This window comes from Nicotiana tomentosiformis, chromosome 11, assembly GCF_000390325.3.
Source record: "Nicotiana tomentosiformis chromosome 11, ASM39032v3, whole genome shotgun sequence".
Classification (NCBI taxonomy): Eukaryota; Viridiplantae; Streptophyta; class Magnoliopsida; order Solanales; family Solanaceae; genus Nicotiana; species Nicotiana tomentosiformis.
Genome location: NC_090822.1, coordinates 870,203 through 882,845, shown reverse-complemented (window position 1 = coordinate 882,845; position 12,643 = coordinate 870,203). Strand labels below are relative to the sequence as shown.

The following is a 12,643-nucleotide window of genomic DNA, read 5'->3' as shown; positions in this document are numbered from 1 at the left end:
TGGGCCCAGTCACCTGTCATGTGGACCGTTTACTATTATATGATTTTAATAGATGCATCTATTATATGGTCACATGTGCATTTGTTATCAACTTGTAGTTTGGCTTTTGCAAGATTGATTGCTCAAATTATTAGAGCACAGTTCCAGAATATAAATTATGATGATTTATCATGATAATATTGGTTTAAATCCAAGTTTGTTTAGCAGAAAATGTATGCCTCCAATTATATCTAAACTATTGGTTATGAAAACAAAACTGCCAAAATAAAATTTGATATGTGATATATTATTTAATATACAACAGTACTTGCACGCATCTAGCCAAGTTATGATAAGTTCTCCTTATCACAATCGGTTCAAGGTCAGGAACCAAATAATTTTCATCTAGAAATATGAATGTGCTATATAATTTAATTGTTCCACCACAATGCACAAAGATGGATGCCCAAATAAGGCTAGGGATATGTGTTGGTGATCCCAATAATAGGGGGAGAAAATGGACAGCTGAAAAAGTAATACATGTAATGAATTATTATGAGTACATCTAGATCCTCGTACGAGAAAATGTGAACTTGAAGTTCAAGTGATCATTCATTTGTAAAATATTGCCAGGCGTATTTGCTGACCCAAAGCTAAATGTCATATTCAATTGCTAATACTCCAAATAAAATAAAGTTCATAATGAATAGAGTCTATGGCATGCATGAAGCATAATAGACCAATCGGTTCCAAAGATAAAATTCCTTGAAGAAGGAGAGGAGCAAATGTTCAAGATGGTCATAATAAGGAAACAAGTGCTTTAGAAGAGCACCACGACATAACACTTTATAAAACCTCATGGGAGAGGCTCAGGTACCTGAAAATAATAAGATAAAGAGATCTCAATAAGTTATGTCTTTATTGGGTAATAGTAAAACCGATATAAAATGATCGTCGACGATATTGTTAATATAATGTAGCGCTCAATATTATTAATATTGACGAGAATCTTGAGCTCAAATCTGTCATAAAATTTAAACAGATAAATGATTGGCCAAATGAAAACTACGCAATGAAAATTGATTTCACCTGAAAAATATGAAGTTAAAACGGAAAGTCCCAGCACCTGGAAGTATAAAGGCAGTGCAGGTATAAATGTGTTTTTGTGCGGAAAAAAAAAGGTCAAGTCGATAGACATAAATACGACTTGTGTCACAAGAAGATTTATAAATATCCTGGCATTAATTATATAGAGATATGTTCTCGTGTGGTGGATGTCGTCATTTCAGGTTTTAATCTGGCAATACAAGAAAAATGTGATATGTGTATAATGGAAATCATTGAAGGATTTAAATTGTTCGGAAGCATATTAAGGTTTCCAAGAAATTTATTAAATAAAGCTTCAAAAATCCTTATACAGATTGAAACAATCAGGGCGCATGTGGTATAATCGCTTGAGTGAGTACCTGTTGAAAGAAGGGTACAAAAATAATTCAATTTGTCCTTGTGTCTTTATAAAAAGATCTGGATCTAAATTTGTTATAATCGCCATGTATATTGATGATTTAAATATCATTGGAACTCCTACGGAGCTTCCTAAAGCAATAGACTATTTAAAGAATGAATTTGAAATGAAAGATCTTGAAAAGATAAAATTTTGTCTTGGTCTATAAATTGAGTATATGAAAAATAGAATTTTTGTCCATCAATCAGCATATACTAAAACGATTTTAAAGCTATTCTATATGGATAAAGCACATTCATTGAATACCCCAATGGTTGTGATATCACTCGATATAAATAAAGATCCATTCCAACCTTATAAAAATAATAAAGAGCTTCTTGGTCCCGATGTACCATATCTTAGTGCAATTGGTGCACTAATGTATCTTTCTAACATTACAAGGTCTGACATAACTTTTTCAGTTAATGTCTTAACAAGATATAGCTCTACAACTACAAGGAAATATTTGAATGGAATCAAACACATATTGCGGTATTTAAAAGGGATTACCGATATAGAATTATTTTATGGAAATGATTGCAGTCCCGATCTTGTTGGTTATGCCGATGCTGAGTATTTATCTGACCCACACAAGGCTCGATCTCAAACTGCTATATGTTTACATATGGAGGCACTGCTATATCTTGGAGATCGACTAACCAATCAATCATGGCTACTTCATCTAATCATGTTGAGATAATTGCTATTCATGAAGCAAGTCGAGAATGTGTATGTTGAGGTCTTAATACACATTATTCGAGACAAATATGATTTGAAGTGTGACAAACTACCCACAATTTTGTATGAAAACAATGCAGCATGCATAGCCCAATTGAAGGGAGGATTCATAAAAGGGGATAGGACAAAGCACATTTCACCAAATCTCTACCGACGTCAACCTTCAAGTGATAATATGGTTGATTTCTTCACCAAATCTCTACCGACGTCAACCTTCAAGAAATTAGTGTACAAGATTGGGATGCGAAGGCTCAAGGATATGAATTGATGCTCTCATCAGGGGGAGTTAATACGCGTTGTACTCTTTTTCCTTACAATATTTTGTTCCACTGAGTTTTCCTTGTAAGGTTTTTAACGAGGCAACCAAAAGGCGTATTTCTAAACATGTGTACTCGTTTTCCTTCACTAGAATTTTTTCCTAATAAGATTTTAACGAGGCACATTATCTATGGACATCGAAGGGGGAGTGTTATAAGAAAAATTAAATTATGGTGAATGTCTACTCTTCCTACATGATCTTCTCAAATGCTTAATGACCTATTCAATGACATATTTCTATGCTTAATGACATATTCAATAACATATATTTCTTTACTTTTCATGCCTATATAAAGGCCTTATAATAGATAGAAAAATACACACAATTGAAGAAGAAATAAGAATCTTTCCTTTTTTTTCTCTCTCTATATTTCTTAGTTTATTTTTCTTTGTTCTATATTGTTACTTTGAGCTATATTTTATAACATATGCAAAATTCTATACATTTTGGAACTTATTTGTAGCTATCAAAATAGACTCTCCAACTTCAAATATCATCTTTTTCAACGTGTGTGTATGAGAGAGAGAGAACTTTTTTAAGTCAAATACGATTATAAAATGATATTCAGCCTGTTAAAGTGATAAAAGAAAGAGGTTGAGCTCTCACACTCACCGACAATAACAAAACAAGAAAATAAAAAAAAATAAAAAAGTGATGCAGTGCAATTAATTATTGTAAATATCACAACTAGCATGTCTATTCCATATTGTAGAGAAAAAAATAATAAAGAAATGAGACCAAATTATTAAAGCACAAGAGAAGATGCTATTCCCTTTATTCCAATTTAAACCTTTTAACTTTTTCAGATTTAAACCTAATAATTTTAACCATGCATTTGGACATAAAAGATTTTAATTTCTCTAAATAAAATTTATATATTTGAAAATTACGTAAAAAGTTCTATATGTGACAATAATTAATAATTCAAAATATTTAAATATATATATATAAAAAATTAAAATCAAAATATAATATATTTGACTCTTGAAATCCGAACAATTTCACATAAATTGGGACACACTTTATTTTACGTCTAAATACGAAGATTTGACCACAAAATTAGGTGATGATGATTGGAGCCAGCAAGAAAAAAGGAACGAACGTAGTTGGTAGCCAATATGAAGCCACTACGATGAAAAAAATTACTAATTAATCAATGAACACCGAAGTTCCATTTGTATACAATAATTATGAGTAATACAAAAAGAATGCAATATGAGGTTTCAAAGAATCATATTATCAAATTATTTCAATGGCAAGGTTTTCGTCTTCTTCATCTAGGTCCAGGTCTTCTCTTCCATACATTGTATTGCTCTTCGTTGCTGCCCTTTTTGTCTTTAAGGTAAGAATTTTAATAAATATTCTTAATTATTTCTCTAATTATCTTCTTAAAGATTGTATAATCATCCTTCATTTGCATCTTTAGCTCACACTGACATGAAAATTAAATTGATATGATAATTCTGATTTTGTTTTTGTACGATTGTGTAAAGTGCATATTTTCTCATTGTGTTTTTCTTATAATCGTTTCAATTTATGGAATGTCCAAACTATGTTTTCTTTTCGATTATAAAACACACACATCTCATTTCCTCTTCTTCTTTTTTATCCTTGAAAATAAAGATCCCAATAGATGAAGATTATGCTTAAAACTAGGGATATGATTTCACTGTCTCCTATCTCTATCTCCCTCTGGCATAATTGCATAGTCATGTTCGTATGAAGTTGGGATTTTGAGTTTATGAATTTTGAATTATTGAAACGGATCATTGAATGTCAGATCAATTATTATATACTAAGTGAATTTGTTAACACAAATTAAGATCTTGGTCGAATTGTAGCTCCGCCATGGGTCTTGTCATTTTTTTCTTCTCAAGAGTTAAAAATTAATTTGTGGAATTAATTACATGAGCAGATAGATGTTATCATATCTCAGACATTTAGTTCAGCCCGTCGCAACCTGGAGAACACTCCTAACCGTATCTTAGTGAAGTCTAAATCCCAAGAAACTGATGACAGGTATACAAATTCTTTCCTTCTTCCTATTTTTATTTTTATTTTCTTTCAATATTTTTTCTTGGTGAGTAAATTTTTTATTTTACAAACCAAATATAACATTACAGCACTTGTTTTACAAGGAACTTGGACATCATGCCCCAAGTCTTATACTCATCAGACTCTATCATTGAGTAAAAGAATGAAAACAACTAAGGCTATCCTCAATCTCTAGGGTACCACTTCATAGCTTGCAACTTTCTAGTTAGCTTCTTATACTGATTTCCTCGACTATGGACTTCCTGTGCTATCAATCGTAAGATGATCTCCTTTGTCCTGGACTTGCCTTGAAATATCCTCAAGTTCCTTTCCATCCATATATGGTAGACACACGCTGCCATGCATAGTCTATACATATTAGCCATTGCTGACTGTCCATTTGCATGAACCTCTGCCCATTAAACTTCTTCAGACCATCCTTGAGCTCTCTTTTTGATTCCCTGCCATTTCAATAATCTCTTCCACATTTGCGATGTCATTTCACATTTAAAGAATAGATGCTCAGCTGTTTCTGGTTCTCTAGCACACAGTGGGCATGTCAAGTCTTCAATCTGACTCTATTTAGCTATTCTATCTCTTGTTTGCAATCTCCCTTGTAAGTTTAGATACAGTATAAACACCCATCTAGGAGCCCCGTAGTTGTTACATATCAGTCTTCCCCAAGAGCATTTAGGGAACTCACCTCGAAGCTTCATGTACATTCTTTGAATAGAAAAGGTCCTTATCAGTATGAATTCCTTCTCTTGTAGTCCCACTTCTTCCAGGTATTTTGCTGCTTTTAAGATCTTCTGTACAATTCAAGATGCTTGCTTAGGTTGACTCATACACCGTGTGGTTCTTCTCCCATAGTAGCAATGTATCCACTTCACCCATAGCCTTTTCTTTTTGGTACAAACATTCCACAGTAGTTTGCATATAGCAGCCTTGTTCCAAGCTTGAATATCTATGATATTTAGTCCCCCTGCAACTTTTGGAATACAGAATTTATCCCACGCAATTAGTGCCCTTTTTGAATTATCTACTCCTCTTGTCCATAAGAATCTTTTGCATACACTTTCGACCAATTGAATCAGATTCTTTAGTAGGGTAAATATTTGAGACCAGAATGTTTGGATGGAGAAGAGAACACTCTTGATTAGCTGAAGCCTCCCTACATAAGACAGTAGCTTTGATGTCCAGCTTGTGACCCTGCCTATTATCTTATCAATTAGGGGCTTACATTGAGCCAAGGACAGTCTTTTTGTGCTAAGAGGTACCCCTAAGTATCTTATAGGAAGTTCTCCTTTTAAGAAATCAAGGTGGTCAAGTATGTCAAGCTGCAATTGCTGATTAACTCCACCAAAGTAAATACTGCTTTTCTCCACATTTGCCTCCAGGCCTGACACTATTCAGAACATCTGAAAACAAACATACAAAGCTTTCACAGAAGCCATATCACCTTTACAAAACAGCAGAAGGTCATCTGCAAAACCAAGTTGTACTATATTCAACTTTGCACACTTCGGATGCAATTTAAACTCCTTATTCTCCTTCAACCCCTTTAGAACTCTTGTGAAATATTCCATGGCTAGTACAAATAGGAAAAGGGACATAGGGTCCCCCTGTCTGAGTCCTTTCTTTGATGGGAATGGCTTCATATGATTCCCATTAATGATAATGGAATAGGAGACTGTAGTGACACACTTCATGACCCATTGAATGAAGATCTCTGGGAAATTCAGTTGAATTAGAATCTGTTCTAGAAAGCACCACTCCACAGAATCATATGCCTTCCTCATATCAATCTTCATACAGCATCTTGGAGAGATAGACTTCCTGTTATACCCTTTAACTAGTTCATGACTTAGTATAACATTATCTGATATTACCCTTCCAGGAACAAATGCAGACTAACTATCATCTACCAGATAATCCATTACCTCTTGTAGTCTGCTAGTAATGAGTTTGAAAATGATCTTATATATGGTGGTGCAACAGGATATTGGTCTGAACTCAGCTATTCTGGATGGATTATGCACTTTTGGTATCAAAGTCACTGTGGTGCAATTAATTGGCTTGTAAACCTTAGTTGTTCTGAAAAACTCTTGTACTGCCTCAACTACTTCATCTCCTATGATTTCCCATGTCTTCTTAAAAAATACAGCATTATATCCATCACACCCTGGGGCTTTAGAATCTTCTATACTTTGTAGAGCCTGGTAGATCTGTTCCTTAGTCATAGGAGCTATTAGCTTCAATTGCTGATCTCTTATCAACACATTCCCTCTCTTCATTACTTCAAGTTCAATAGCTGGAATTTTCACTGCTGTTGATCCTAGAAGCTGTTTGTAGAATTGAATAATTTTCTGTTGCACCTCCTCTTGATTTTGGGTATGCATCCCTGTCTGAGTGAGCAGCCTAGTGATTTTCTTTTGGGCATTTCTATTCTTGATATTAGCATGGAAGAAAGCAGAGTTTGAGTCACCCAGCTTTAGCCACTGAATTCTAGACTTCTGATTGAGAATACTTTCCTCTATCATAATCCACTTCTCCAGCTTCTCTTTCAGATCTTTTTCACTGTTCTTCAATCCCTCTGAGTGATTAGGGATTCTCATTTCCAATTGTACTTGTTGTAGTTTCTCTCGAATAGCTTGGATCTTTTCAGGAATTCTACTATACTCCTCAACATTTAACTGCTTCAATCCTTTTTTCAGCCTCTTTAACTTCATCCAAATTCTTTGCATAGCATGCCTCAGCATGCTAACTTCCCAGGTATCTTTGACTAGCCTTTGAAACTCCTTATACTCAGCTAGGTTATTGAAGAACTTGAATGGTTTAGGCATAGGTTGGTGATCATGTTCAAAGTAAACACAAATAGGGGTATCATCAGAGAAGAGAGGATCCTGCAGTACCACCTCTAACTGTGTCATATTCATCATCCATCTAGTATTAACTAAAGCTCTGTCTATTCTGCTATATACATGATTGTTTGTCCACATAAATTCTCTGCCAACTATTTTAAGTTCTGTCATTCTTGTGTTCTCTAGAAAATCAAAGAAGTCTCTAGTTTCTGCCTCCATAACAGGGTTACCATTATACCTATCTTCAAAACTTTGAATGGCATTATAGTCTCCCATAGCAATCCAAGGTCTATGTAGCTCATTATGCAGCTGTTCCAACTCTTCCCACATGGCATTTCTATATTCAATGGTATGCAAACCATATACTGCTGTCATCCAGAATTCTTTATGACTTTGGTGTATGATAATCTTCCCAGTGATTAACTATTCTAAACAACTATGAATGGCAAAGTCCAGTACTCCAGGATCCCACAAGATCCATATTCTCCCTCTGTTACTAGCCACATAATTATCTGTCCACTTCCAATTCCTAGAGATATTTTGGATAGTTTTCTCTGCCTAGGTTGTTTTACCTTGTGCTCAATTATTGCTATCAACACTACTTTATTGTCTCTAAGATACTGCTTTATTTCTCTTTGTTTATAGACTTTATTCAAGCCTCTAACATTCCATGATACTATTTTCATCTTGGTATAAAAGGATCATTTGTCTTCTGCATCAATTCCCACCTATTTATGCTGCTAGGCCCCAAGCTTACTTGTGCAGTCACCTGAGAACTTGATGGATCAAGGGTATTGAAACCATTGGATATTCTCACCCCATGTTCTTTTCCACATTTCTTGAGCCCTTTGACACAGACTTGTTCTTAACAGTCTTCCAACCTTCATCATCTGCATTCATTGCTGGACTTTGTGAAGAGTTCTGTGGCTCCAATTTCCTCTGAGCTCTAGGCTCTCCCGTTCCCCTGTCACCTCCTGTTTGTTTAGGTCCTTTAATTATGACAGTTGCACTCTTACTCTGCATAGATTGTACGGAATTTGAACTTTCAGCTATTATCGGCGGGGTCTTAAGCCCTTTTGTTAGGGCTGGCCACTGTTCCATTGGTTTTTCCTCAGCTATAACTGTAATTGCCTTATCTAATTTCTCTACTGACTTCGTGATTGAACCCTTCGATGGTAACTCCTTCAATTCCACACTGATTGCATGTCTCCGAGGTCGACCTCGTGGCATTTTCCGGTGAAGGTGGCGCACAATAACACTAGCACTCTATCATACGCCGAGAGCGTATATTCTTCTGAGATCGCTTTTCTTACAATACTTAATTGGACCTTATTTTCACATTCCCAATATTGACTAGCATGTGAACTTTTTTTTCTAAAAGCTTTGAAATAAATTGCAGCTGTAAAGTACTAATAGTAAACACTAGAAAAAGGTTATGCATTAATTTGTTAGGGGTGGAACTGCGTTTTATCGCTGCCAAGCTTCCGGTAGCGAGTTGCATTACACAAAATAATATGTGAGAACTGCTCTGCCATGAGTTAGACATCAAAAAATTAGAACAAACCAAAGGATTTAACTTATATACACTGATAATGTATTTTAACATTATAAGTTTATCTTAATATGATGTAGCAGTTTTATTTTTCAGGTTACTAATCTCATAATCTATGGAAAATTATTTATAATTATCTTTTAAATGATACGATAATTATTTGTTTCTCTTGTTTTCTGCATATTCTTTTAGGTGACGTGACAGTCTTTTGTTTCTCTTGGCCCGTTTACTATGGCAAGCAACTAAATTAATTTTGGTGAATTATGTATATATGCAGTATACGTGTAGTATTAGTAAATGGTACATTTCACCGGCATTTTATATTATCATGGGGAGACGATAGAGGAAAGATACATGAAAATGGAGAACTTTTAACACTCTCCTTAGATAAGCAATCTGGATCAGGATTTCAGTCCAAGAAAGAGTATCTCTTTGCCAAAATTGATATGCAAATTAAGCTCGTCCCTGGAAATTCAGCTGGCACTGTTACTACTTTTTACGTAAGTGCTCTCTAATATCACGTTTTTACTGTATTTCTTTCTTTATACTCTTGTGATTATGTATGTTAATTTTGAGCCGAGGGTCTATAGGAAATAGTCTCTCAACCTACACAAGGTAGGGATAAGGTTGCGTATCCAGGGGCGGATCTACCTTGCGGCCTACGGGTTCACATGAACCCAATAGCTTTTGTCCAAACAATGTAAATGTGTTCGAAAAATTCACTAAATATGTATAAATATTTGAATGTGAACCTAGTTACTATTGAAGATTTACTCGAGATCGTTGCAGGAACCCATAAATATTAAATCTTAGATCCGCCTCTGTGCGTATCTCACTATCCTCCCCAAACCCCACTTATAAAATTACACTAAATTTGTTGTTGTTGTTGCTCTCTCTAATATAACGTTTAATTGGTTGAAAATAAATTCAAAAGAAAATTGACAAAAATATTTTATGAATAATGTCACCTTAATATTTTTTTTGTCTTTGCTGCAGCTGTCATCACAAGGCAACAAGCATGATGAAATAGATTTTGAATTCTTGGGAAATTCCACAGGAAATCCTTATACTCTTCATACTAATATTTTCAGTCTAGGCCAAGGCAATAGAGAACAACAATTTTTCTTGTGGTTCGATCCTACTGCAGATTACCATACCTATTCAATCCTTTGGAATCCAAAATGTATTATGTAAGTTATTATCAGTAACTTTTTTGCTTCTGATTTCTTTTATAGCCTGTTTGGTCAATTTTTTTTTTCTTTTGCGCTCAAAAATATTTTTTTCAAAGTTAAGGTGTTTGGCTAAATTTTTGGTAGGGAAAAAAGATGTTTTTGAGTAGAAGCAGAAAATGTTTCTCAGAAGCAGAAAAAATAGTTTCTTCCCAAAAGCACTTTTTTAAAAAGTACTTTTGAAAAAATTAACTTAATAACTCGTCTGGCCAAACTTATAAAATAAACTTATTTTGAAAAGTATTTTTGATGATAAGCAGTTTGTGTTTGGCTTATTAAGTTGAAAAACACTTCTGAACAACAGTTAGTGTTTGACCAAACTTTTAAAAAGTGTTTCTAAGTGTATCTTTTTCAAAAATGATTTTCAGAAAAGTGTGCTTCTCCAGAACTACTTCTGTTTCAATTCAAAAATACTTTTTTTTTCCTATAAAAACTTGGCCAAACACTTCAACTTTGAAAAAAATACCTTTTTTTTTTAGGAAAAAAAGTGATTTTGGTCTTGAAGAAGCTTGGCCAAACAGGCTATTAGAAACACTTTTTAAGAACTTGGTCAAATACTAATTGTTATTCAAAAGTATTTTTTAAATTAATTAGTCAAACACAAACTATTTCTCACTAAAAGTATTTTTCAAAATAAATTGATTTTAAAAGTTTGGCTAAACAGACTATTAAATATGTTGAGTACTTTGCTTTAGAAATTTTGATCTTGACCCCCTTTTTTGAGTACTTTGGTAATTACATTGCAATTAGTAACTTAATTTCCAAGATTCTTTAATGGGATCTTTCCTCATTTATTCTACTTTTTTTTTTCCAATGTAGATTCTATGTTGATGGTACACCAATTAGGGAGTTCAAAAATGCAGAAAAAATTGGTGTTCCATTTCTAAAATACCAACCAATGAGACTATACTCAAGTCTATGGAATGCAGATGATTGGGCTACACAAGGTGGTCGTGTTAAAACTAACTGGAAATTAGCACCTTTTATTGCTTCTTACAAAAATTTTACTTATGAAGCCTGCATTTATTCAAGATTAACTAGTTCGTCTTCGTGCAATATCAACTCTCCTCCTTTTGGTAACAACGCGTGGCTAACACACGAATTGGATCGAAGAAGTCGAGCAAAAATGAAAATTTTGCAGAAAAAACATATGATTTATGATTATTGTAAGGATAAATGGAGGTTTCCTAAAGGACCTGCTCCTGAATGCAAGCTTCAATAACAATATAGGAAAATTATAACTTGTTTATTATGTATAAGATTTCACATATCTTGTATTTTGGGATTTTCTACTTGTTTTTTTTTAAGTTCTTTTTAAGTTATGATTTTGTAGTTTTCTATGATGAATCCTACAGGAGGCTGTTGTATATTGTCATTAATTAATTGAGACTTATATTTTAAATTTTATTAGTCAAGAGTCTGTCGTATAATAATCGACTTTTTTTTATTGCATTTGCTTTAATGGTTCTAAAATAGTTTGACTCAAGAAATAGATTAAATCAAATTATGTATCCATTATGATCAGATTAGATTATGCATTAATCATACATATGTATCAACCTTCGAACCTAATTATAATTTTTTTTCCTTTTTTGTGATATATTTTTACCCCTTAATTCAAATTCGTGGGAGGAGGAGGAGGGAACATTTTGGTAAAAATAGCACGAGCTAGCTAATTTTCGGATCGGTAATTGAAAAATAGCCAGCGTTTGCAAAGTAATTGAAAAATATCCACTATTTTGCTGCAACACGAAAAGTTTCAGCATAATATACTGGAGATTGATGCACCTGTGTATGAACTTCCAGCATATTATGCTGGAACTCCAGCACACGAAAAGTTCCAGCATAATATACTAGAGATTGGAGCACCTCTAAGCACCTAATGTTTGACTATATTTGAATTTTTTATCACCTTCTACTGTGTAAATATTTTTAGAAATTTAATATATATTTTGTAGCTTTGTTACATTTTTTTATATAGGGTAGAAATTAAAAATAATTTAAAAGGCCAATTATTACTAATAATATTATTTTTATTTTCATCTTTATTTTAAAATAAATTAAATTTAAAAACTGGAAAAAAAAATATTTTTTAAAATTTTTTGGATGGGAATAAAAAAAATATGAAAAGTAGAAGTATGGAATTAAAAAATAAAAGTAAAAGTAAAAGTAGGTGGAAATTATTTAATAAAAAAGTAAAAGAAAGTGAAAAATTAAAAAAAATAAAAGTAAAAGAATGTGAAAATTTAAAAATAAAAGTAAAGGTAGGTGAAATTTTTTTAAAAAAAAAGTAAAAGAAAGTGGAAATTAAAAAAAAGAAAAATAAAAAAAAGTGAGAATTTAAATATAATAAAAGCAAAAAATAGAAAATTAAAAAATAAAAGTTGTTATAAAATAAAGACTGTTAAGTAAAGATAAGTATAGAGA

At 33.1% G+C, this 12,643-nt stretch overlaps 1 protein-coding gene across 1 annotated transcript; it reads left to right on the top strand.

Moving 5' to 3' along the window:
• Positions 1-3,596: 3,596 nt before the first annotated feature.
• Positions 3,597-11,623, top strand: LOC104117329 (xyloglucan endotransglucosylase protein 7-like). The gene is made up of 5 exons (XM_009628378.4): positions 3,597-3,882; positions 4,456-4,559; positions 9,265-9,487; positions 9,984-10,177; positions 11,036-11,623. Exons 1-5 carry the CDS (start codon positions 3,793-3,795, stop codon positions 11,436-11,438), a joined length of 1,014 nt encoding a protein of 337 aa, XP_009626673.1. The 5' UTR covers positions 3,597-3,792; the 3' UTR covers positions 11,439-11,623.
• Positions 11,624-12,643: the final 1,020 nt, after the last annotated feature.

Excerpts from the sequence above, each read along its gene's own strand:
- LOC104117329 (XM_009628378.4), top strand. The coding sequence starts at position 3,793 with ATGGCAAGGTTTTCGTCTTCTTCATCTAGGTCCAGGTCTTCTCTTCCA. Across the intron at positions 9,488-9,983 it reads GCACTGTTACTACTTTTTAC|CTGTCATCACAAGGCAACAA; the intron begins GTAAGTGCTCTC and ends TCTTTGCTGCAG. Across the intron at positions 10,178-11,035 it reads TGGAATCCAAAATGTATTAT|ATTCTATGTTGATGGTACAC; the intron begins GTAAGTTATTAT and ends TTTCCAATGTAG.